Raw genomic sequence first — 25,543 nt, forward strand, 5'->3', positions numbered from 1 at the left:
AGCATAGAAAGTATTTACTTGCTTTCAGGTTTCATTCAAATGTTAGTCTTTTCATTTGTTTCCCTTTTTTCCTGTTTCAAAATCAAACACCAGCTTGTGAGAAGATTATCTTCTTTTTTAACAGGCAGATAAAGTTTTGCATTGGCATTGGCTAATTTGCCAACTGTATGTTAAAAATGTTCATATTCAAATTAATATTCAAAAATGATTTTGCCCAAAACATATGTGCACTATATGTCAGTAAAAATACTATGCAAATATTGCTGTCCGTGAATGCTGAATAAACACTGACTGATTGTATCTCTTGTACTTTATCAACACAGTATCTAGAAACTTTGCACCGTAGTGGTTAAAATCTCATTCTAATAAGAGTTAAAAGTGCATTCGGTTGTTAGTTTATAGGGTTATAGGGTTATTGAATTATGGTTAACGGTTGGTAGAATTTTTTTTTAACATTATCTGTCAATTACATCTGCCACCCTTCTCCAAATCTGTGCCCCTATCTGCCCCCCCCCAACTAAAATTTTCTAGACACGCCACTGCCCCCCCAGGGACCACCCCTCCTAAAACTTCCCCCTTCCTAAACAACTAAATGCCATGTTGCCATATCATGTTTTGATTGGTCGACATGGTACATTTTTCCACCAATAGGAAAGGGTGGGGGGTGTTTTGGTTTTGTTTTTGCTCACAGGCTTTTGAGCGTTTTCCTTATAAAACACAGTTTTTACCGTTTCTTCCTGCAGTAAATATAAACAACGACAGTATTCAGGAAGAAAACAAACATTGCAGATATTTTATCATAACTCTGGTTTTACGATCAACACAATTTAAAAACTGGTATAAAGTCCACACTTTGTCCGTCAGATGTTCCGTCTGTCCTGCTCACATCTCCAATGGTTGTACACGTTGTCATTAACTTCACTCCACATCAGCTGCTTTGCTAAAACACCGGTGTCAGCACATAAGGACGCTGTCATAGCCTGTCAACCACGTTGATTAGCTGCGTATATACGAATGTGAATCGCATCATTGGCTGGAGCAGCCAGTCACCGCTCACTTACTGACTCACACTGCAAAACAGATTCAATTGTTAACGTATTTATTTTAATTTCAATTCAGGTTAGATTTAATTTTTTGTGCGTAACACAGATTTTCTGTGTGCAGAGACCGTGCCAGTGTTGTGCGATTGTGTGCAGCTTAGAGCGAACATGGCTCCCATTGTGTTGAAGGAGTCCAAGTGACGGTGGTTCTGGACTCACTGTGAGTTCAGCTGCACTGGAGTAGTTAAAAGTACATGTGCATGTAGGTTTGGGCTCATTCCTTGTTGTCTGGGACAACAGACAGACATAAAACAGTGCTCAGTGACACTAATATCTTTGCATTGCATATTATCTAATGCAAAAACAAGTGAACGCACAAAAGCTGTTAGGATTTGGCTTCCTAAGCAGTTGGGGTGCACTCTGTTGGTTTCCAAAAGAGAGGAATGATTTCACAAACAGATTAAAAGTGTCAATAAAACCTGTGTTAGCAGCTCTGTATCTGGAGCCAGCTGCTGAGGCTAAGGAGTCTGCAAACATGTCCTGTGTTTCAGAAACAGCTCTGAGTCCTTCTTCTGACTGGGGACGACCACTTCAGCCCAGGACCATGGATGTGTGGTGTGGAGCAGGAGGAGGGTGAGGATGTTTTGAGGATGTTTTAGATTTGCCCCCTGTCACATTCCTATTTAAGATTCTCTTTATTTAATCACTAGTGTGTATTTATATATACATATATATATTTAGTTAACTGAAAATCTTTTTTTCTTTTACTACATCTTACTAATATTTCGCTCTTTACTTTATTTTTAGTTATTTTTTATTATTTCTTTTTTTTCTACTGTACCATTCTGCTGAGTGACTGTCTTCTGCTGGTCAAATACATTTCATTGCAATGTTGACCCTGTGATAACTTGCATATGACAAATAAAACTAAAAACTGAAAAACAGAGCTGAAAAGGAGAGCCGTGGATGCCTTACATTTGAAGAGCAGAGCAGCTGAAGAAAAGCTGTGACTCCACTGTGAGATGGACGCTGTGATTCATCACCAGCAACACACTGACCTGCATTCATCCATAGATGACACTCAGGACTCTGGTTCCACAGCTGTTCTTGTTCACAGCTGCATCCAGTTAGAGAGGAAACTGTATAATGCAATGATGATGTTCCAGCGTCATGTTGTTGCTCCTCCTCCACATGCTTACCTGCCACAGTTTAACTCCGCCTCTCAGACAGTCATGTCACCTGCTCTGCATGTTGTGCTGTACGATGACGTCATCTTGACGTTGACGAGGAGAAAAACTAGTCTTGTCCTGCAGATGGCGATCTTGCCCCGTGTTCAGAGACACTTTGATGATGCTGCTCTGCTCAACTTACTTTTAGCCTGGGTTGGACTCTATATGAGCAGCTTCCACTCTGGTTTCACTGTTAAACACACTTGTTTGATTTCACTTGTAAAAGTTGGAAAATAAATATTTTATTGCAAAATTATTTGTTAAATTTTTTGAGGGTCAAATATCTTGTTTGATTTGAGGAATGAACTGTTAAGGTGGAAACAATGAATCAGGTTAAAATACTTTAAATCTGTGAGGATGTATAATGTAATTTAAATGCTGATAATGGTTGTAGTGGGCTTGTAATGTAAATGTGGTCTGATTAAATGTGACATTAATGGTGACGCTGCATAAACCTGATAAAACAGTTCTATTAGTGGGTCTGTGTGATCAGCATCAGTGGGTTAAGGTGAGGCCTTGACTAGCAGAACGTCATGTTGGTGACAACACATGAGCCAACATCAGACTCCGAGCGCTACGATGCTAAAGATCAGAAGTGTGACATCATCGTTACCTGGCAACAGCAGCCCTCATCTTTATTGGAGGATATTTACACCAGCAACACTGTTTAGTTTGATATGACGGATTAACAACATGCTGTGATATCCAGTTCATCTGTAATAGATACTGGATCTAATCAGTCAGCAGATATTTGATCACCTTATTTATAACTATACTAGAAACAAACACAACTGTGTTGGTGATTCATGCAAACTTGCATATCATCCTTTGAAGGTTTTGTAGTATTGAGAACAAAGAGGTTGTGTTAGGGCTGAAAAGCCCGACTTGTTCTCCTCTGCAGGTCATCAAATGCACCACAGAAGTTTGTATTTGCACAGCCTGTATATGTTTGATGGCTTTATTATTCTCTGTTCAAAGACAATAACTGTGGAAAATGTCTCATGTAGTATCAGCTTCATTTAAAATGACTGCAAACATTTAGAGAACATGTGCTGCTGTTTGTCCTACATTTCAACACTGAATGAACCCTGAAAACGTGATGGCAGCTGGCAGATTGGAGTCCACATGAAATATCGGCTGTATGAAGACTGGAAATATAGATGATACAAATATGCAGCAAACATTTGTGGACATGGATAAACTATCTGATCCACAAAGCAGGAAGTGACACAGCTAGAAAATGAAAGTGTGTAACAGCTGAAGTCAAATGTAATGCAGAGTTGAATCTGCACTTGGATCATCTGTGAAAGGTCCACATGTAGGGATTACATGAGTCCTGATGTTTGTCAGTGCAGCTTGATAACTCCATCTACTGTGGGCTACATATACTGGGCTGGTAGCTCCACAGTGTTGGAAACAAACTATTCAATGTGCAAATTTAAAATCAGAGGCTCTTCTAACACAGGAGCCATGTTGAGTTTACAGCCGACCACCGGCAGTCTGAACTGGAATGAAGCCCATTGACAGCCAGCAGGTCTAAACAGGAACGCACCCATTTGTATGCAATGATGTGGCTGCAGCTGACACAGGATTGGTTCAAACTAAACATCAGACGCATTTCACAGAGTTCACAAATAAACTCACGTTTTTATCTTTGAAGATCATCATAAAGTAGAATTGATGGTCCAGTAGAAACAGCAGGAGGTTTGAGCCCTTCTGATGCAGCAGAAACAGGATTTGGAGGAAGATGTTAATAGATTAGAAAGAATTGTACACTGCGGATCAATGCAAGTCTTTCTAGATAGACAGATCTTTAATAATCCCTCAGGTAGGTTCCTCTGGGACAGTCACAGATACAGACAACATGACTGCAACATGACTGTGAGGATTCAGAATAATAAAGTCAGAATATTTTATTATTATGAAGACTAAAGTGCACCTTAATGCTGCCAATTAATACACATGTTCTTTGTGAAAGCATGTGTGAGCACAGCTGACATGCACTACACTGACCCCACTCGCCCCATTTCTTCATCCACTTCTTGCTCTTGTGCTTGAAATGAGACGCAGACGCAGCAAAAGTCAGAGGCTCTAAAATCCACAAAAAGGGGGCTTGTTAGATCAGGATGTTGGATGTGATCCATAGAAAACATGGATAATACACCACTTTATTTGAAGACATCTGTAGCACTGCCTCAGTTCTGGATGTTTCCACAGACTCCTCTGTGCACCGAAAGAAAAGGTCAAAGGTCAGCAGCACATGTAGTTGGGACAATTCTTCATTTACAAACAACAGTCGCACAAACTACACAATTATTTTCCTCCAATGACGACTTTTCCCTTGCAGAAATGGTCCTGTGTGATTTCTAGGCTGTGATATAAAAACTAGTTCCTAATGGCAGCGATTCACTCAGTAAACATGTGTTTCCTTCACCAACCTCACACACAGATCCAGTAAGATCAGGAAGTGGGCAGTATAGTACAATATGTGTTATTTTGTACTGTACTGCCCAAACTAAAGATCTGCTGAAGTGTTGGAAATGATCCAGATGTTTATTTTGGATGATACAGCAGAAGATCAGACATGAAAGTGGAGAAAACACAGAAGACCTGCAGCAAAGGGTCAGAGGTCAGACTGGGCCACTGGATTCAACAATGAGCCAATGATCATCAAGTAGTGACTAAAGCAGAGCCCTGACGTTCTGACATTTATCACACAGTTAGAACAAATGTCTGCTGATGACTTCATCTCATGAAACGACTGATAGATGTCAATTCATTGATCAGCTGAGCTGCTGCTGCTGATCTTCATCGTGCACAGAAACATTCAGCTTGTTTCAATCAGTAAATAACTCCCACTACTCTCAGTTTGAACTGTTCCCACTCAAAATGCTGTGAGAACAATGATCATTGTAGAACTTCACAAACATCACGTGTTGTTTTCCACATGTAAGATCAGCAAACATACAGAAACTTCCTGTTGCCACACACGGCCTCTAAAATCTCTTCCACGGTTTCTGTCTGAAGTCCACTCTCTGTGTCGGATCCACAGGAAACAACAAGATCTTATTAACATGGTTTTCAATGTGTCTCCTTACAAAAAGTCCAACCAATGAACAAATGTGTATATTTGTGGAGGCCGAACAAAAGCATGACACATTTCTCTGTTTCTATAAACTGGAGTCAAACACAAACATGAAGAGTTTCATTGACAGACTCCAAAATGCCCCCGCAGTGAATCAAAGGGAAATCCTACAGTGTGGCCAGAGAATCTTAATGGCTCCAACATCAACACATCCACAATGTTGGATCCAGTTCTACCTCACAGAGTTACTAAGACACACCCTCTGCCAGCATTACAACAGCTCCACCTGCTTCACCTGCCTCCTCAGCATCTGTACACCTGAAGAGAAAAGAAAGGCTCCAAAAGCTCAAATCTACAAAGGATTCATGAAGTTTCATCCAACAATAACATGTTTGCCTTCCACAGTGTGCTGTTAGACACCACTGTACCTCTGCCATTTCAAAAAGAGCAGCTTGCTAACATTTTGGCTCCAAACACTTTGTGTTTAAGTTCCTAATCTTTGTTTTCTTTGTGAACAACATCTGGAGCTTTTTGACTCATAGAAACATCATTTTGTTCTTTAGATGACAGCAGATTGGGACTGAATAATCAATCACCATCAAACCAATAAAGACAAAAATACCATAGTAACATGCCAAAGCATCTTTGCTGGTCATGTTACCATGGTAACCCAGAGGAGTTTAATATGATAAGTATTAATTTATTCATTAAATGAGACAATCAGTCAAAAGTCAATCAGTCATTTTTAATCCGTAGTGTTTTTGGAATCATCACATAAATTTAAAACAAAACCAAAAACGCTGAACAAGTTTGTAAAGTTTCTACAGCCGTGTTTCCACTTTTCTTCTCTCACTTCTTCTTCTTGGTCTCCTCTCTGGGCAGACATGCTTTCACTTCCAGCAGCTGAAACATGAATGAGGCCATGAGTTACACTTTGCATGTTCACAGTGATGCACGCGTTTGTAATTTTACAAGATTATAACTGATGATGCTGTGACAACATGTTCTGTTGAAATAACATCACCACAGCTGATACAGAACAATACAAACACGTATTTTAAAGCTATAATGTTATAACTGAATGTTATGAACAGTAACAGAGTTACAAATGAAACATATTCATAGCGCTGTTTGCTACGACGAGTCACCGTCCTGTACTTCATCAGTGTTTAACTTCTTTGAGTCGTTAAGTTTACGTCTCACGGATTATTCTGGAACTCCTGTTTGTCTCGGATTTTTTGAGTTTTTTGAGTCATTTGATTCACTGAGTCAGTTGACCAGAGAGTGCAAAAAATTTACATTTTCACTCAAACTTAATTTGTTTCTCTTTTCATGTAAATCCTACTGCTAAGATGAATGATTCTAAAAGAAAACAACTATTTTATAGAGCAAAAAAGAGCAAAAACATTTCTAAAATTAAGCAATTTCCTATCAAAATTGCTTAATAAACATTTATTTTATTTATTTTTATTTTATTAGTATTTTCCTTAAATGTGTTAAATATATTTTCTCATCTAAATGTCCACTGAGCTGTGAGCCAGGGGGCGGTAATGCGCCTTAGCATTGGTTGCCAACCAAGAAGAAGAAGCTGTGAGCCAGGAGGGAGGGGGTGAGTAGCTCAAATGTGCTGTTAGCATGTTAGCAGAGCGATGCAACTGTGAACTGAGGAGCTATTGTCTTGATGTGAGCTTCTACTCAGGGTTTTTTCTTCCAGTTCAGAGCAGAATTTTTTTGTTAAGATACTGGATGTTGTGTTTTTCTCCACAATTTTAATTATAAGCTAGATAAATTGCTGCTAACAGCAACAGGGATGAGTCAGTGAGTCAGTTGGGCTTGTGAATCATGATTCATGAGTCAGTAAAGTGATTCTCGAGTATTGAACGATTCGTTCATGATTCACACATCACTAACCGTGAGTCCTGCGTTTGAGCCCTCTTCTCCACATCCATTCAGCAACTCCTGACAGTCCGGGTGGAAAATCGGGAGGAATTCGGGAGAATGGTGGCTCCGGGAGATTTTCGGGAGGGGAACTGAAATTCAATATTCTCCCGGAAAAATCGGGAGGGTTGGTATGTATGGTTGTGGCAACATCACTAACCTTGTCAAACACTCAGAGTAAATCATATCACAGAATATGACAGTGTATGTTGAGGCGAACTGAAGAGGAGGACAGGGACAGGTGCTGCTAGGGCGAGACAGATGTCTCTCACAGAGTCCTTTAGTGCTGCAGACAGGCAAGGTGTTCAAATAGCACAACTTCAGATTTTTGGTTTCTATATGATGGACTCTGCATTATTAAGTGATAAGAACAAGTAATCTGATGTCCTGTAATCTTTATGACGCTATAATTTGAGATACAATAAATAAAATCAGTTTTTGTACAAAGTATCGGTATCGGATCAGTATCGTCGATACCACCCTGAATATTACTTGGTATTGGATCGGAAAGAAATTCAGTGGTATCGCACATCACCATCGCTCTGGCACAAAGGGCACCAGAGCCAGAGTAGGGGAGAGGAGAGCTGGAACAAACCATTTTGGGATGGGGGGTATCTATACTTTTGTTGTTAAAATATTACATCTCAACCAAGTACTGTGTGCTTTCTATATATTTTTTGTAGTGTATCACACAAACACCAAATATTGTCAAACAAGTAAGAAATCTTTGGGGGTGCTTTCATTCATTTTGGGAAGCACCCCCCAAAACGGGCTAAAATCGCCCCTGAATATAGTTATTTACACATTTGCCTACCAAGTGGAAGCTCACCGGCTGAATCTCAGGAGGAGACAAGAAATCTCTTTGGGGTTGTGTCAGAAATGGCATCAGGCCTAAAAATCTGTCCAATCACACATGAACAGTCACCCACTGTGGTGCCCTGTGAGTAACAGCTGAACGTAGCCAGTAAGCAGTTAAAACAGTTCTTTTGTTAAATCCCTTGAATTAAAGCTCCAATGCTGCACTTCAACCACATCCTGATTGTTTTACTTTGTACAGAGACACAAAGTTCATTGTCCAAATACTTATGGGACAAACACTTATAGTATATTACACAACATAGTACGTGAACATGTACTGAAGCTCCCCTTCCTGCAACCCTAAGTTGGACATGTGGTTATGAAAATAGATGGGCGGTAAAATAAAAACGATTCTGGATGACTGTTGCCGCCTGTAAATCAAAGTCTGCCTGAGGTGGGATTTCAGAAGCAGAAACCATGAGGAGCACAGTACCACTCCCAGAAGGGTGAGATGTGAAGCCATGAATGCTGATGAGTGAAATGATGATGGAGGAGAACACAGATGAAGATCTGGAAGTTGCTGCCTCTTTATATAGTAAACACTGAAATTACCTTTTGCCTCCCTGCCAGCACGGACACCCACACTAAAAACTCACTGACACAAACCCTCGGCTCTGGGATGGATTCAGAAGCATGTCAGTTCTGGTAAACAAACCACAAAGTTTAATCCTACAAGGGCAGAATTATGTTCACTGTGTGAGAGGTGAACGTCAGACAGTTAGCAAGAGAAACATTCAAAGAAACAACTTAAATAACACAAACTTAGCAGTTGAGATGTAGATCAGACGATATCAGCAACGTGATGATCAAATGTAGTTAAAAACACAAGAAAAAACAGGCTTTTTGCTCCAAAACGACAAACAAAGCAGGGCCAGATTAACCTGTCGGCACCTGCTGGCATGCAGAGTAACATGTAACAATAACACACGACACATGTGATAACCTCAACATGTTTCACTGTAGTTTCTCTTTTATAGCTTTAACCTCCTAAGACCTGAACTCTTTCATGCATTTTTACATTCTCTTTGCTATTTGGCTGTTTGGGACCTGATTAATGTAAAAACAAAGAATTACCAGAATTTTTTTTTTTACCTGATTTTTGTTTCTGAGAGAAACGAGATCCACATATGAGGATATTCGCTTTAAATTTCGATAGAACAGAGGCAGGATAATGACCTCGTAAGTGGAAATCAGGTCCTTGTAGAGCAAAACTTGGTCTAAACATCCCAAATTGTGATGTCCACACATGTGGACACCAGGTCGTTAAAGTCTGTACGAACTTTCATTTGCTTGCAAACTAATGGAAATCCTCACTTAAAGCCAAGAAGCTTATTATCTGTGGGGGCTTTAGTGCCTCAGAGTAAACAAGAGAGCTTTGATCACAATGATATTTTTTTCAAATTTCATTCACTAGTGATTTTTTTAATGTCACCTGATCTCAATCAGCAGATTGAATATAATAGTAAAGCACTAGTGAGCTAATTAATTAGATATTGGTCACTCATACCAACTGAAAGAGTGTAAGACAAGTAAATGTGCTATAAAGGCAGGAGAAGAGTTAATAAAAAGGTCTTGAAATGAAAATATTTCATTATTTGCTGTTTCATAGATCATTATTTTTGGTTTTATTGCACTTTTGTCAGCCCTGCTGGTGTTTTTAAAAGTACTTTATTAATAAACTGGCATAAATGGTCAAATTGAACACTTGCCAGTGTGAACAAAAGGTTCTTAACTTTAGCATCAAAGCTTCAGTTAACCTTTCTCATGGCAGTTACTTCAGTATGTGTATTAATGCAAGAAAAACTCGATTCCACACAGCTGACGTACCAAGAGTGTCTGCTGTGTGGTTAACTTTATAACCTTTGGTGCACAGTGGTGTCGTTCCACCTGTTAGCTAGTTTAAGAAACTGGTTAAGGAGGGAGTATCTGTGAGGATGAGGAGGATTTAGTTCTTTAAAGACACATCAGATACTTGCAGGAAGCTTCTTTCAGGTTCTTTTCTCCACTGCGCAGGTTTAAAACCATGACAGCAGAAGTCATGATGAAGAGATTGATTAGTCAGTCACAGTGTAAAGAGTCCTCCTGCCTGCATCGCTCTCCAGTATAAACAGACCTTTGCTCCTGGAAAACAAATATATCAAAGTCATGTTGTCCAAGAAATGCATTTTATCTCACTAGTGAATCAAAGAAAGTCTGTATACGTTCTGAGCAGCAGTTCATCTGATCCACTTTAGACTTGGTGTTGTGTTTGGGACTCGTCCTGTGTGCTGTGTTCAGTTTGAGCCTGTTTGGATGAGCTGTTGCTTCATTGTGTCTTTCTTCTCCAAACTGCAGAGCCTGTTGCTTTGTCTGGCCTCAATGAGAGTTGAACACTATATCTGCTGCTGCTCTTTTAAAACCAAGGGCTTGACTCTTTGTTTTCTCCTACATAGATGCACTTTTTCTGAGAAACATTGTTTTTAGATGCACATTCAGCAAACAGGTGCTTTATCTTTAAGACTTTTTATTAGCCAGCTGTAATAAACATACAGTACATGCTACGTGGTTATAATCACAGGCAGATAAAAGCAAAGTGATGAATATTGTTTTCAGACATTTCATTAATTAAAAGTTTGAAAGAGCAGAGATAATAAATGAAAACTGTTGCAGGTTATGTGAGTGAAAGTAGTCCTCTGTGACATGAACACTGGGACAGAAGATGAGCAGCTGAGCACTGAAGCGGCACAAAGTTCCCCCACCTGCTCTATAAATATTATAATAAAATCATTTTAATACGAGGAATACAAACTTCTAATGAATTCACAAAGCTTCAAAATCTGCAATGTACAAAAGAAAAACAAAGGGAATAAAAATGTCTCTATTTGCTGATGATTGTAGGTGGGTGACTTTCCTCACACACTTAGAACATTAAAGGCATTCAAATGAAATGAGACGTCTGTTCCCCCTGATGTAACCAAGCTCTGACATCATTTGTCCAAAAACAGTGTTAGATTGTGTCAATCTAAACACATCTGCACCAAGAGTGCAGTGCAGTGTACTTCACTTTATTTGGCAAGAAGTTCCACGACATCATCAATCTGTTGATCCAATCGACATCTATCAGTTAAAACAAATTAAAGTAAGCTTTAAATTTGCAGTTGAACAAATTCCACCGAGCAGTCCGAACCTTTCAAACTAATCCCTCTTCTTCCTCTTCTGTGTTTCGTCATCATTCTCCATCTCTGAGTGATGTTATCTCATATTCTGCAAATGCACCTTTAGCTAGCAGACACACTGTGGGACTAACTGCACAGAAACAGTTTGCTGATATTTGTTGAGCTGTTAAGAAGGTTACGTGTGTTACTGTTAAAGTGTACAATCAAGAGAGAGTTCAGATCACTGGTTAGCAGGACGGAGAAAGAGAGAAGCAGCTCATGAGCTGAAGCATCATCTGTGAGGCAGGGTGGATGCTGTGTCATGTACATGTATTTAGTGCCTTTTAATAATAATGGACAGATTCCTGTCATACATTTTAAATGTAATTCCACTTGTTTGTTTTTGGAACAGTCACCACTAGATGTCAGCAGACTACAGACTGCAGTCAGCTGACTCCTGTTGTCTTGCCCCTCCAAAGTGCATAATCCCAGCTATGGTGGCTGCAGGAGGACAAAAAGCTCTGACTGGTTGATCCATATGGAGTGTAGGCTGTCAGTCTGGTCTATTACCTGAAGCTCTACGTCTATTTAATCTGGAGGAGGCTGAACAAGGTCATGAAAAGAATCTGAATAGAGCTTTGTGAGGGACTGAAAGACATTTTGGACAGTTGTAAAACTGAACCAGTAAAATGCACGACTTTGGAAAAGCTTACTTATAACACTGAATAGAGTTCAGGTGAAACAATATTTGAATTTCAGTTCCACATGTCCTACGATCTTGGTTATATTTACGATCTTTGGATATGGTGTTCAATAAAGAGCAAAGAGGCTGTAATGAACACCATATTTTAACCACACTTTTGGCAAACACATGAATTTACCTATTTATTTATATGCCTGTCTTCTTTTCCTGTTTCCCTTTTATCCATCACATTATTTTTCTAATGTAAGTCATAAAAACTGGTGGCAGATATGAGAAGACTCCTTGGGCATCATTTACTACTATGTGAAAAGACATGTTTTCATGTGTGCAACAACAAACAACAAACAAATAAATAATAAATAAACAATTGTATTTATGTAGCACCTTTCTAGACAGAATCACAAAGTGCTGCACATAAGATAACAAATAATAAAAGGGTGAAACAGACAATATAAAACAGGCAGAAATTGAACAAAAAACAGTTTAAAAAGGTGAGTTTTGAGTTGTTTTTAAAAACAACGACTGAGTCCACAGTTGTTAATGTATGAGGGAGAGAGTCCACAGTGTCGGGGCCACAGTGGCAAAAGCTCTGTCAGCCTTAGTTCTCATCTTAGCCTGTTTTACAGCAAGTAAGCCCTGATCAGATGACCTCAGGGACCTGCTGGGGACATCGGGCTGTAGCAAATAACTGCAACATGAAAGTTATTGTCAGATTTATAAAATGTGCACCAACCTGTTTTGTTCTTTCCTTGATGCAAATGTTAATGAATCCAAATGAGTGAAAATCATTGTTCACCATCTGTAACCTGCACACTGTCACACACTCTTATTTCTCCAGATAAAGAATCATGCTGACCTCATGGTAAGATGGGTAAATGGTGAGGATACTGTAAGAGAGCGCGGTTAAGAGAGGGAGAATAATAACTAAATAATAAGCTGGGCTTGGCTTCAAATAACATGGGTCTAAATATTGTTTTCCCTGAGACACGCTGGCTCATGTAAACTAGCAAATAAATAAAAAAGAAAATAATCATTTCAATTCAATGTTATTTATATAGCACCAAATCAAAACAGCAGTCGCCTCAAGGTGCTTTATATTGTAAGGTAAAGACTGCACAACAATACCGAGAAAACAGAGGAAACTCCAACTATCATATGACCCCCTGTGAGCACTTTGGCAAGAGTGGGAAGGAAAAACTCCCTTTAACAGGAAGAAACCTCCAGCGTAACCAGGCTTATGGAGGGAAAACCATCTAACAGTCAAATGTTTGATCATTTCTGAGACAGTCCTACACTTGTATGGACAAAGTCAGCTATGAAAGTATGAATGTTTTGTGTGTGAAAGTCACTGAACGAGGCACTTAGACTGTAAACAGCTTTTTAATGTCACAGTTATTTGAGCTGAGGGTAACTCTATCAGATGGAAGCAAATCCTATTTTTATAATGGGTCTATCTGATGATTATTTATTCATCTTTTAGCCGTCTAACACTAGAAATTATTAAAACCATTACAAATACACAAAGAAAATGGTGATCACAGCTGTGGAGAATCGTTAAATACTCGTGTGAATTGTGTTGTTGTGGATGTTCTTCAGTTTATTTCATATAAAGATGAATAATGAAGAAAAACATTCTAGATTTTTGCATTTTTATTGTTAAAAACTGCTCACGATGTTGCTCAGTCACATGTCCATAACAGATGGTGTCAGATCTTCATGCAGTGTTGGTGAGACGATCAACAACAGATCAGTCAAAACACTCAAGCAGACACTCCTCTGTAGAAGGAAACATGGAAAGTGTAAGGTAATCAGTGCACAACATCAGTTTGTATTTCAGGCTGTTTTTATATAGAACTTTTAGGAAGATGAAGAATATTTTCAGGAAGGATGCCGTCTGCACGCAGAGCTGGTTGAGCCTCAGCTCTGAGGTCCAGACTACGTCCTGTGATGTAAATCTGCTGCTGTAACTTCACAGTTTACTGAACACAGCTAAATGCAACGTTACCATATAACCTGTTTTCAACAAAGGTTTCACTCCGTCCGGTGTTGATGGAATGATTCAGGCCATACTCGTCAGGCTTCCCATCGACCACACGCATTTCAGTCACAAACCCCGTGACTGACAAAAAGGGAAACAGCAGAAGAAAAGATGTGAAAAATACTGGATGATGATGATGGAGGATTAACCGTGGTGGTTAAACTGCTTCCTGTCTTTGTGGGCGTACTCACAGGGAAGTTTCCAGGCACGTCAGTCTTGGTGGCTAAAGTCTCCATTTTCCAACATGTATCGCTACAGGTGCAAAGACATAACATTAATCATCAGTGTAAATATTTTAATGCTGTCCAAATGCTGTTTGCTTTGTCTGTCCTCTCGCACTCACAGAGGAAACGAGGACGACACCTTCAAACCCATCTTCAGTTGGCTCAACCATGGCCGGACTTCCTGTTGGCTTTGTGACAGCAAACCACTTGAAATTAGAGCAAACTCCAGTCAAGCACCACTTAAGCAGAAACCATGAGGGACCACAGTACGACTCCCAGAAGGGCGCGAAGTGAAGCCATAGCTGCTGAAGAGTGAAAACATGATGATGGAGGAGATCACAGATGAAGATCTGCTGCCTGCTGACTCTTTATATAGAAGAGTGAGATGATCTGTCTGTCAGTCTGTCTGCTCAACAGTTCCTCTGATCGACTTCAGACTTGGTGGGTATTTTGTTTTTGGAGCGGTCAAAGTCTATCACCGTGTTGCTTTGTCTGCTGTAAATCTGTCTGTACAAAGGGAAACATGCATGTTTTTAGGTGCAAATTCACAACATGGCTGCATTTTTTGGTCATCTTGTATTTTATATTTATTTAATTCTATTTTTTGTATATGAATCTTTACAGTGTGTAGATACAAAGGCTTGATTAAAACAAAGGTCTCAGCTGTGCTGTTAGGGATCTACTCATATTTGTTTCAAAGTTTAATAAATCAAAGGATTTTAGGCATTTCATCCTTTTTGTTTATTTTCATCCTTTTTATTTGTTTCTAACAGCAGGTGGATAAAAACATGCAAGTGATGAATGTAATGTTGTGATATTATGAGCATTGTTAATAAAGAAAGAGCAGAGATAGTAAAGTAAAAAGGAAACAGGTGATGGACGTGAGATTTTCAGAACAAAAGCTCCTCAGTGAGACGATCACCTGGACACAAGGTCAGGCAGCTGGGACTCATCTAGAGAGCAAAATGGAGAAGTGATGTGTGCAGAACATCACTGTTGATTGCAGTTATTTACATCAAACTTCTTCTCTGAGATAAGAGCACCATTTCTGGGAGAGATGACAGTATTTCCAGGCTGGATGCTGGTTTGCAGGGAGAACTGAAGGAAACTCTCCTGCACCTCAGCGCTGAGGTCCACACCTGTGAACACAGATGAGGTCAACCTGCTGCAGCACGTAGAGCTTTACTGATCACCAGAACAGGTTCAAAGGATTCAGCGTAGAATCAGAGCTAAATGCCACATCACCATAGAGTTTGTTAACAACAGCTTTCTTTCCCCTTTGTCTCGATGGACTGAATCAGGGATACTCGTCATACTTCACCTCAACCACGTCACTGAGACCCCCCAGCCTGACAAAGCAGCAGAAATGATGAAAGCAGAAACAGCAAACACACCAGATGGTTCAGTTGTGTTTTTCTCTCTGTGTGTGCGCTCACGCCCACTTGTGTATGTGAACTTTCCACGTACCTCAGTTTGTTTCTCCAACATGAGCCATTAGGCTGCAAAAACATCACTAACACATGAATTCTTTCTCTTTTTTTGTCATCACCTGTGATCATGTGTTTTATGTTTCTTTCATTTACGAGTTCTTGTATAGTTACATGTAACTAGACTTCTGTGGGACGTAAATGATTGTTTTGTATACAGATCTGTACAAAGGATGTAAACACTTGATTAAAAAGGAGATCTCAGCTGTGTTGTTATGGATGGACTTCAACGTATTTGTTAAAAAAGAGAATAAAGCAAAGTATTTTAGCTGTTTGGGAGTTTTTGTTTGATTCAATTCAGTTTTATTTCTATGGAGTCAAATAATAACAAAGGCCCTGGAATAGCCCTGAGTTTGTCCAGGTGACACTCCTCTGAAGAACAAATAAAAAGAGGAATAAGGGGATTCGTTTTCAAGTCTTGTTTCTTTCAAAATAAAAGCTGAAAGTACCATGTTTTGGAAGCATGATAATATTTTCAGCCAGGATGCCGGTCTCCAAGGAGAACTGCACCTCAGCGCTGAGGTCCACATCACGCCATGTGAAACCACAGATATAAATCTGCTGCAGTGAGAATAACTTTACCCATCACAAGTGTAGAATTAGACATTTGACTTTACCAACCTGTTAACAACAAAGCTTTCATTGCCTCTGTTGTTGACGGTGTGAGTCATGTAGGACTAATCATACTTCACATCAGCCATGCACACGTCAGAGTATCTCCAGGCTTTCAATAATAAAGCAGATGATGTGAACATAGCAATAGTAAAATATGCATCATAATCAGTTGTATGAGTCAACTATGTGGCACCTCAGTCTTGTTGGCATGAAGAAAAGTTGTGTAACATGTAGCATAAGGGCTGCAAAGACATCATTCAAACAGCAGTCGTCTGTTAGTCGTAACGTATCTCCTGTTAAATAGTTAAATGTCTCCATCTCTGTCCTCTCACAGCTCGGCGTATACCAACTCCAGCTGTGGTAACGATGGCTGTGCCCATCAACACACTGAAGCTGAGACTCCACCCATCACTATGGCGACTCCAATAGGGTTACCTGTCAGCTGTGGACACATGAAAGGAAAACAGCAGAAACACAAGACATTTCCTATTGACAGCTTAATGGAAAAGTGTGTTTAAACACTTTTCTATTTTTTATTTTGTGTATGATTGGATTTATTGTGAAAGGAATTTCAAAGTTTTAATTTGACCTTTCCCCTGTTTTTCATACAGACTGGAGACGAATGGATGGTGCTTTCTTTGTTTGTTTAAAGATAATGAATAAAACTCTACAGACATCTTAAACCACCCTCTTTTCTATATATTTTCTTATATAAATGGAAAGTATATAAGACAAAACCTGAGCTATGATACTAAGGACCCTGGAAGTCAGTCCACCTTTATTATTCAGCACAGCCTGAAGTCTCTTAGTCAAGCTTGTTTGTATTTTCTGTGAGGAAGTATTCAGCAGCAGCTCTTTTCTTGGATGTTGGTTCCCTTTGTTTCCATCCTCTGTTAAGATGTTTCAGTAATGTTGAGGTCTGGGGAGGCCAATCCATGACTGAAGTCCTGTGATGCTGCATTCTGCATTAGCAGTTTGTTCATAGTGAAAAATGAAGCCACTGCCAATCAGACATTTGCACAGTGGATCAACTTCTGATGGTACTTTCCTGAATTCCACACCTATAATATGTTTGCACATACTGATGAATATGTGCAGCTGATTTTCAGTCCAGTTCCTGTGTGACAGACGCCAGTCTTTCTGCCTGTGTCCTTCCTTAAGAGTAGAGCCATCCTTCCACTGAGACTGTTTCTGATGAGGCTTCATTGAGCAGTAGATGGATTCCTCAGCTCATCTAATCCTCCTCTTTCTTAACACATGACTGTCAGAAACTGTTAATCTGCTGCAGCTCTTTAACTCTTCCACTTCTTTTTTTGTAATCTCTTAGTTTCCTCATTTTTTTAAGGTGGATCTGCTCACCAAATCCAAAGTCAACATGCTGTTATATAATGGAGTTGAACCTGTAATGGAGTTTGATTTAAACCAATCTAAGCATTTAAGTAAATGATTATGATTAAAGAAATGATGGCGGAGGTCGTGGATGAGCTGTGGCTGGCTCCTTGTATATAGCAGAGTGAGGTTGTGTTTGCACATTATTATAAAACCATGTTCACCATATATTTTAGCTGCAGACACTAACATTATTTGTTGTGCTGTGGTGATGTTATTCCACTTTGGTAAAATGGGAAAACGATCATTTCCTGCTGTTATTCACACATTATTCCAAGACCCTCAACATGAGCCTTGTAGTCCAACCATATAAAGACAAATAAATAGTTGTGTTTGTAACAGCTCGTGAACATGAATCGTTCCACATTACTTTAAAAATCATTGTAAACTAAACTGGAATAAATGAGTGTTCATATATAGTTTTGTCTCAGCTGTTTATACACAGTGTTTCAGTTCTTATCAGAGTCTCACATGTGATGAACCTTTAGCTCTGTTGTAAGTGTGTTGTTAGACCAGGTTTCCCTCATTTAAAACTAATCTCTCATTAGAAATGGATATGATGTCTAAGACATAGAAATGCTTATTATGGGTTCACTTGATGTCATTGAAAAGATGCACATAGGTAACACGCAAGCCGTCCAGCTCCGAGGTTTATCTTCTCACCTCGAGTCTGCGACACTCTCTCCATGTCCTCTCAGATAAGGGCGCGCACATTTCTGCATGACCTTCTAAATTAGAAAGAGCAATTCACAAAACAGAAGCTGACCATCACAAAACACTCATCACAAACCAAAAATAGCTCCACTGAGCATCAAACTATCACCAGAGTTTACTGATAATCTAAAGACTCACATAACTCATTTTGTCTCCTTTTGTCTTAGTTTGAGACACAAGTGCATGATTATAATACTGTGTAGTTAGAAGAGGCAGAGCTGATGCTTCCTCTTAATTATCCTCTTCATTGTTCCCGAGCCTCAGTAGTGGAAGCTACCATGGATAGAAAAACAATGACTCACCTTAAATCTCAAATGACCTCTTTGTCTCCAAAGAGCTGCTGATGTGTCCGATATGATCCACAAGCTTAAACTAGGATTATAAATGTGTGCAGTGATGTGTGTGAAACCTCTGAGGACTCACACGTGTGTGCTTCAGCCCACACACACATATGAAGCACTGTGACCTCACACACAACTATTTTACACATCCAACCTGAATCCTGATCATTTCTACAGTTTATTAAGTTCAGCTTCACCTGAACATCAGTGATGAAGCTGCTCTGACTCCATCACAGCTCACAGCTGTTGGAAAGAGTCAAACAATTAAGAAGGTTCAGAAACAGCTGATGATTTTACAGAAACATGATGCAAACATGAGAATGGACACATGATTTTTTTATTAACACACGCTGTTTATGTTTCACTTTGCATGACGTCATCAACACTGTGACACCAGGGGGCGCTCATCACCAGCCTGAGGAAGTGTGCAGTGATAATGGGGGGAGACGCAGTATTGCGTGTACTGCAGTTGGACAGAAGGAAAAATTTCCTCCTGAAAACATTTTCATCCTTCCCAAAAGTGTTTAAGTCAAATGTTAAAAATATATAAATACAATAAAACACAGGGTCTTACATAAAGTTTGTAATGCAGTTGTGCACTGAGCACCTGTCCAATGTTCCTTCCTCAGATGAGTCCAGCTGCTGAACACATTAACATCTGTTATGTAAATGTAGCCGAGAACCAACCTGAGGACTGCTGGGAAAATAAAAAGGCAACATCAAAAGTGCTGCATTATCTTATTTATGTTGAATGTTGACTTAGATCCAAACCACGATTTATGAGATTATAGAACTAAAATAACAACAATTGTCTGCTTCTTTAAAATTTCTTTTATTACATCAAACCAGTGAAAACTGAAAAAAACAAAGAGCTGTTAGCATGTTTAGACCAACTAAAAACAGTAAAAGTAAATGAAATTGCCAGTTTCAGTGTAGCTGGATCTGATTAATGAGGGGTCATGACCCCCGTAACCCCCCTAGAAATTACGCACCTGGTCCTGAGGTCAAATCCACCATCTTTGTTTCAGTGCTGAGTTTCATGTTCTCCCTCCCGTGTTTGTGTGCGTCCTCTCCGGTACTCCGGCTTCCTCCCACAGGCCAAACACATGCAGTTAGTGGGGTCAGGTTAACTGTGAGTGGTTGTGTCTCTGTGTTATTCCAACTTAATAAATGACTTCCTGTTAGCATTAAGTGACCTGATCCACACCTCAGTGATATTCTCAGTGATATTCTCTGACTTCCTCAGTAGAGACAGAAACCATTCAGATCTGGGACGATCAGCTGACTGATGATGTCACACAGACTGTGTTTTTCAGGAACAGTGATTCTGATGTGAGCCTGCTAGCTGACAGCAGACCTGATGAAACCACATGTTCACATCTGTGAGGACAGACTGGACTCTTTGACTGCACCTTGGTTCTCCTCAGAGGTCTGTACAGGAGCATGTCCACCCCCACTGAAGATCTCAGTCACTGTGAAACATAGAAAGCTGCTTGTGTAGCCTCTGCCTCACATGTAGATACAGCTACAGGTTTCTCTGTCAGTCAGACTGAAACAGTGTCCTGATGCTGCATCATTCAGCTCTGTGCCCCAGTCAGCATCACTGTGAGCTACCAGTGTCAGTGTTTCTGCCCTTTTCCTGTAACACTACACTCAGCACAGGCTCAGCTGCTATCCAGTGTTGGACTTTGGCTTCAGCTGCTGTGATAGATCCTCTAACATAGATCAGCTCTGCTACATGTTGTTAGATAAGTGCAGCTGCCTGTCATGTCCTGATGTTTCTCTGGCTCAGCAGCTTCTCCATCAGAGGTTCACATGGAGCTGATCCAGTATCTCCAGTAACTGTGTTCTGTGCCTCACTGGTTCATCCTTCTGTCTGTGTGACGTCAGTCAGATGTTGAAGTTAAACTCTGTAATCTTCACTGTGTCACAGAGTTCAGTGAGTCCCGTTATTCACAGTATCAATCAGATCATCAGAGAACAGCTGATCAGCAATCAGTGGTGCCAACAGCACCTCCTGTGGTGAGAGGATGCAATAATGCAATGTAGCATTTTTACACTCAACACTTCCAGTCATGAAACTGTCTGTTGGATCTGTTTGACGTTGCTTTCTTGTGTTGCTTTCTTGGTTAGAGTTCCTCACAAATGTCCAGATTATTCTTCTAATGAGGCGTCCACCATGTTTTCAGTTCTTTGGAAGAAAACATCGCCCTTTGCCATCCTTACTTTTCTTTGACTTCTTCAAATGCAGCTGAACTCCAGCTGGTATTTTATTGGACTTTGCAGCTGTTTCTGGTCATCAGTTCATTCCTGCAAACCTCTGAACCTGAACAACAATGATGCTGCATTGCTGGCTGATCCCAAAAGGTTGATTCTGTTCATCTGGACGTTTTCAGAAACGTTTGCTCACTGATCAGGTGACTTCTTCAGTCTCAGCTGACTGCAGCTTTACAACCTTACAAACAGCACATTTGCACAATGACTGAAACCAGCAGCACCTGATATATATGATACTAATATAATACATATACATATATAATCCATACTAATGATGAAGGAACTGAGCTCACAGTCCATTGTTCATTCAGTGAACTACTCAGTTTATTTTGGGCCTCAGAAATGCTCACTCTGTTTGTACATCACTGTCAGCAATAGACTCATTCTGCTGTGTGGACAGGAACACATGTGACATCACTTCCTGTTTGTTTGTGACTGAAGAGGAAGAAGTTTACAAGGAATCATTTAGAAGAGTTTCAAACATCAACTGATTGAATCCATGAATCTGAAAACGTGTTTGTGAGTGAAAGAGACAGACATGTACAGACTGAACTATCTGTTCAACAGTCAGAGTGTTTCTGTAACAGGAGACACTCTTTACACCCCACTCAGCACAGGGACACTGAGGCACCAGGAGACCAGACTGTAAACCCAGGATAAAGAGTTTGAGTGAATGTGGTGTTGAAGGTGTGGAGGTGGATCAGAGTGTCAGAGGAGACTCTGTAGAAGGACAGAGTGCCAGCAGGACAGTCCACATACACTGCTGCTCTGTTAGAGACAGAGGAGGAGGAGGAGGAGGAGGAGGAGGAGGAGGAGGAGATGGATGTCTGTCTGTTATTGTGCCAAATACAAACACAAACAGGACCACGATCAGAGCAGCTCAGACTCCAGGACTGATCATTGAATCCAAACTCACAGCCACTGCCTCCTTTCCTTCTGATGCTTCTGTAACTCACTGATATAAAAACGTCTCCTCTCCACTCGACCTCCCAGTAACAGCGACCAGTCAGACCATTTCTACACAGCAGCTGACAAACATCAAATCTGTCTGGATGATCAGGATATGACTGAACCTCCTCCACATGTGTCACCTTCCTGTTGTTGTCAGACAGTTGGAGGTTTGTGTTCACTGTGTTTGTGTCGATTGTGAGTTGACAGGAATCTGATGGAGAGAACAAACACAATCCAGCTGCAGTTATTGATCCATCATCTGTTCATTGATTGACACTTTGATGATGACTCCTGACATGATGAAGATGGTTGAATGTGTGCTGCTTTGTTTTCATGAATCCCATTAAAAACACACTTACACTTCCTCAGACCTGGTCTCAACCATCGGACTCCAGCAGGCTCCACCCTGAAAGGAGGAGGGGGGTCAGAGCAGCACAGTCAGCATGCACACATGGACATTACATGGCTCTCATACACACACTGTTACACACTGAGCTCAAAGCTCGGCTCCACTGTTTTATTCAAAGAAATCTACATTTATTTATCAGCACATTTAAAAACAGGTTGAGCCAAAGTGCTGCACAGAGTAGAGAGAAAATAGGAAACATACACAGTAATTACTATAAAGACTCGTCAGAATTGAAAGCTACAGAGTACAAATGTGTTTCCAACCGGGTTTTAAAAATGTCGAGTGTTGGTGACGACCTGATGTGAAGGGCGACTGTTCCAGAGTTTGGCTGCAGCGATCGATAAAGCTCACCTCTGTTTTTACGTCTAGTTCTGGTCAGAAGCTACTTATCTGCAGACCTGAGGGCTCGACTTGGATTATTTTGTTAAAGAGAGATAAGATGGAGCCAATCCATTCAGAGATTTAAAGACAAACAACAAGATCTGGAAGTGGATTCTACCACGTACTGGTAACCAGTGGAAAAAGCTGGAAAAAGCTGGTGATGGGTCGTCTAGCACAGACCCACCGCTGGAACCAGACAATTCATGAGGGAGAGAACTGTGACAGCGCCGTTCCTTCACTTGACCTCAGTCGCTCTCGTCTGCTCCCTCGTAACACTGCTCTTTATTGAGGTTACATGAATATGCATAAGTTCATTAACATATGACGTCTTACACAGGTATGAACAAAGAGTACCAGTCTGTGCATAGTGTAGGTATGTGTGTGTGTGTGTGTGTGTGTGTGTGTGTGTGTGTGTGTGTTCCAGATGTGACCCTGTGACCCCAAAGCTGGTGCTAAGAGTCCAGTGGTCCCCCTAACAAAGGGCTCTTATACTTAACCAGACACAGAGTAGGTGTCCTCCTACACCAGGGGTCTCAAACTCGCGGCCCGCGGACCAATTTCGGCCCGCAAGACGATAGTTTTTGGCCCCCACCTTAATATGAAAATTTAATGTTAGTTTGATAATGTATGACACTTTACAGTGTTGTGTGCGGAGCTGAATTAACCCACCAATCAGGGTGGGATATGGATCTCAGGGGACACCAGCCGGGCTTGATGCAAGCAGGGAAACATTTCTCAATGAGTAAAAGTTACAGCAGCGTTGCCCTGGAGTGTTTCTTTCTTTTCTGTGCCTGGCTGGCTTCCTCCTTTCTATTGGGCAAACGTGGACATTCGCCCCAGCGTGCTGCGTTCACAACACTTCAAAAAAAGTTGTTTTTTTTAAGTTGCTGCCCAGCGGGACATTTTACGTATATAGATTTATACACACGTCAGTGGGAGTTTTAGTTATTTTTTCACAGAGAGAGATCTCATATTAACTCTCAAAGTGATGCGTAGGCGGCGGGATAAAAGAAAAGTAATGAACTCAATGCAGCCCAATTTAGTCTGCAGTCACATAGCGACACCTGTTCATCGGCAATAACAGTCCCCGGTAACCCGGACTAATTATAGGGTCGCACCGTAATTTGTGCATCGATGTTTTTTATTTGCATCACTCCGTTTGCATTGCAGCATACATGAACATTACATATATTTCAATATAATGTAAAAGCAGTCAAAACAACTAACATCAGAAACAGGTGATGTTATTTGTTATATGTCACGGTGTCATTTCCGCTTCTTTCTCCTGTAACAACAGCCCGGCGCCGTGAGCAGTCGCCTTTTTTGCGCTCGCCATCCCTGTACTTTGTACCATCTGCAAACGCCACGGTGTTCGTGTCGTCATGAAAGACATGAACATCGAGCGTAAAAACAAAGGAGACTGCTACCAGCTTTTTATCTGCCGATCGCCGTGCTACGGTTGCAAGAAAAAGAAGCAGAAATGACGTTCTCTACGCGTTGAGACGTTCCCCGTCCGTCGGCTAAACGCTTGATTGAAACTTCAATGCGACAGTGACACCAAGTAGAATTATAAATGTTACATAGCCCCAAACATGTCTTTTTCAAAGCCTGCGGTGAAGAGAAAGGTTGGTGATGAGCACCGACAATTTCAGAAAAAGTGGGAAATGCAATATTTCTTTGTTGAGCACAGGGGCACCCCGACCTGTCTTATTTGCACAGAGAAAGTTGCGCTGCACAAGGAATACAATTTGAAACGTCATTACACAACTAGACATGCTGAGGTGGATGCAAAATACCAGGGAGATGAGAGAGCGAACCGGGTTGCCAGTCTTAAAACAGATCTACTGAGGCAGCAAGATTTCTTCAAGAAAGCAACCAAAGAGAATAATGCAGCAGTCGAAGCCACGTGGTTAGTGAGATGATTGCTAAAGCAGGGAAGCCATTCACAGAAGGGGAATTTGTCTAAAAGTGCATATTGCAGGCTGCAAATATAGTCTGTCCGGGAAAGAAAGGTCAGTTTAGCAACATCAGCCTTTCTGCCAACACCGCAGCAGATCGCATTTCTGACCTGTCAAGTGACATTTATGACCAACTGTGTGAGAAAGCCAAATGTTTCAGTGTATACTCAGTCGCTCTTGATGAGACCACAGACATCACCGACACTGCCCAGCTCCCAATGTATGTCCGTGGTGTTGATGACAGTTTTGAAGTGATGGAGGAGCTGCTCACAGTAATTCCAATGCATGGCCAGACCACCGCTCAGCAGATATTTACAAGCTGTGTGATGCCATTGAGAATGTTGGTTTGCCATGGAAGAGGTTTGTTGGAATAACAACAGATGGAGCGCCATCAATGACAGGGAGGAAAAATGGACTGGTGGCACTTGTTCAAAAAAAACTGGAAGAGGAAGGCGTGGAGGAGGCCATTGCTCTGCACTGCATTATCCATCAGCAGGTCCTTTGCAGCAAATGCCTGAAGTTTGACAATGTGATGTCTATTGTTGTGAAATGCATCAACCAAATCAGATCCAGGGGCTTAAAGCACCGAAGGTTCTGTGCTTTTTTAGAGGAAATGGAGTCAGAATATGGGGATGTGCTCGACTTCACTGAGGTACGTTGGCTCAGCAGGGGAAATGTATTAAAGAGACTTTTTGAGTTGAGAGCAGAAGTGAAGCCTTCATGGAGAAGGATGGAGTTAGTGTTCCTGTGCTAACTGATCCCAAATGGCTCA

At 40.7% G+C, this 25,543-nt stretch overlaps 2 protein-coding genes across 7 annotated transcripts in view; one reads left to right on the forward strand and one right to left on the reverse strand.

Annotated features, from left to right (window-relative positions):
- LOC146490339 (protein NLRC3-like) overlaps nt 1-25,543 on the reverse strand; it is a 265,325-nt gene that overhangs the window by 111,380 nt on the left and 128,402 nt on the right. For 3 of the 6 annotated variants that reach the window (XM_085153301.1, XM_085153302.1, XM_085153303.1), the window contains exons 9-10: nt 22,383-22,429; nt 21,372-22,234 (exon numbers count right to left, since the gene is read on the reverse strand). The exons of 2 other annotated variants lie outside the window; for them this stretch is intronic. In XM_085153301.1, coding sequence (XP_085009427.1) covers nt 21,681-22,234; nt 22,383-22,429 — 601 coding nt within the window. In that variant the 3' untranslated portion in view covers nt 21,372-21,680. Of the gene's footprint in view, nt 1-21,371; nt 22,235-22,382; nt 22,430-25,543 lie in introns of those variants that run through there. One more of the 6 variants, XM_085153305.1, reaches the window with a different exon arrangement.
- Nucleotides 1-25,543, forward strand: part of LOC146490341 (uncharacterized) — a 170,583-nt gene that overhangs the window by 59,217 nt on the left and 85,823 nt on the right. The window lies entirely within an intron of this gene.

This window comes from Neolamprologus multifasciatus, unplaced genomic scaffold, assembly GCF_963576455.1.
Source record: "Neolamprologus multifasciatus unplaced genomic scaffold, fNeoMul1.2 scaffold_5, whole genome shotgun sequence".
Classification (NCBI taxonomy): Eukaryota; Metazoa; Chordata; class Actinopteri; order Cichliformes; family Cichlidae; genus Neolamprologus; species Neolamprologus multifasciatus.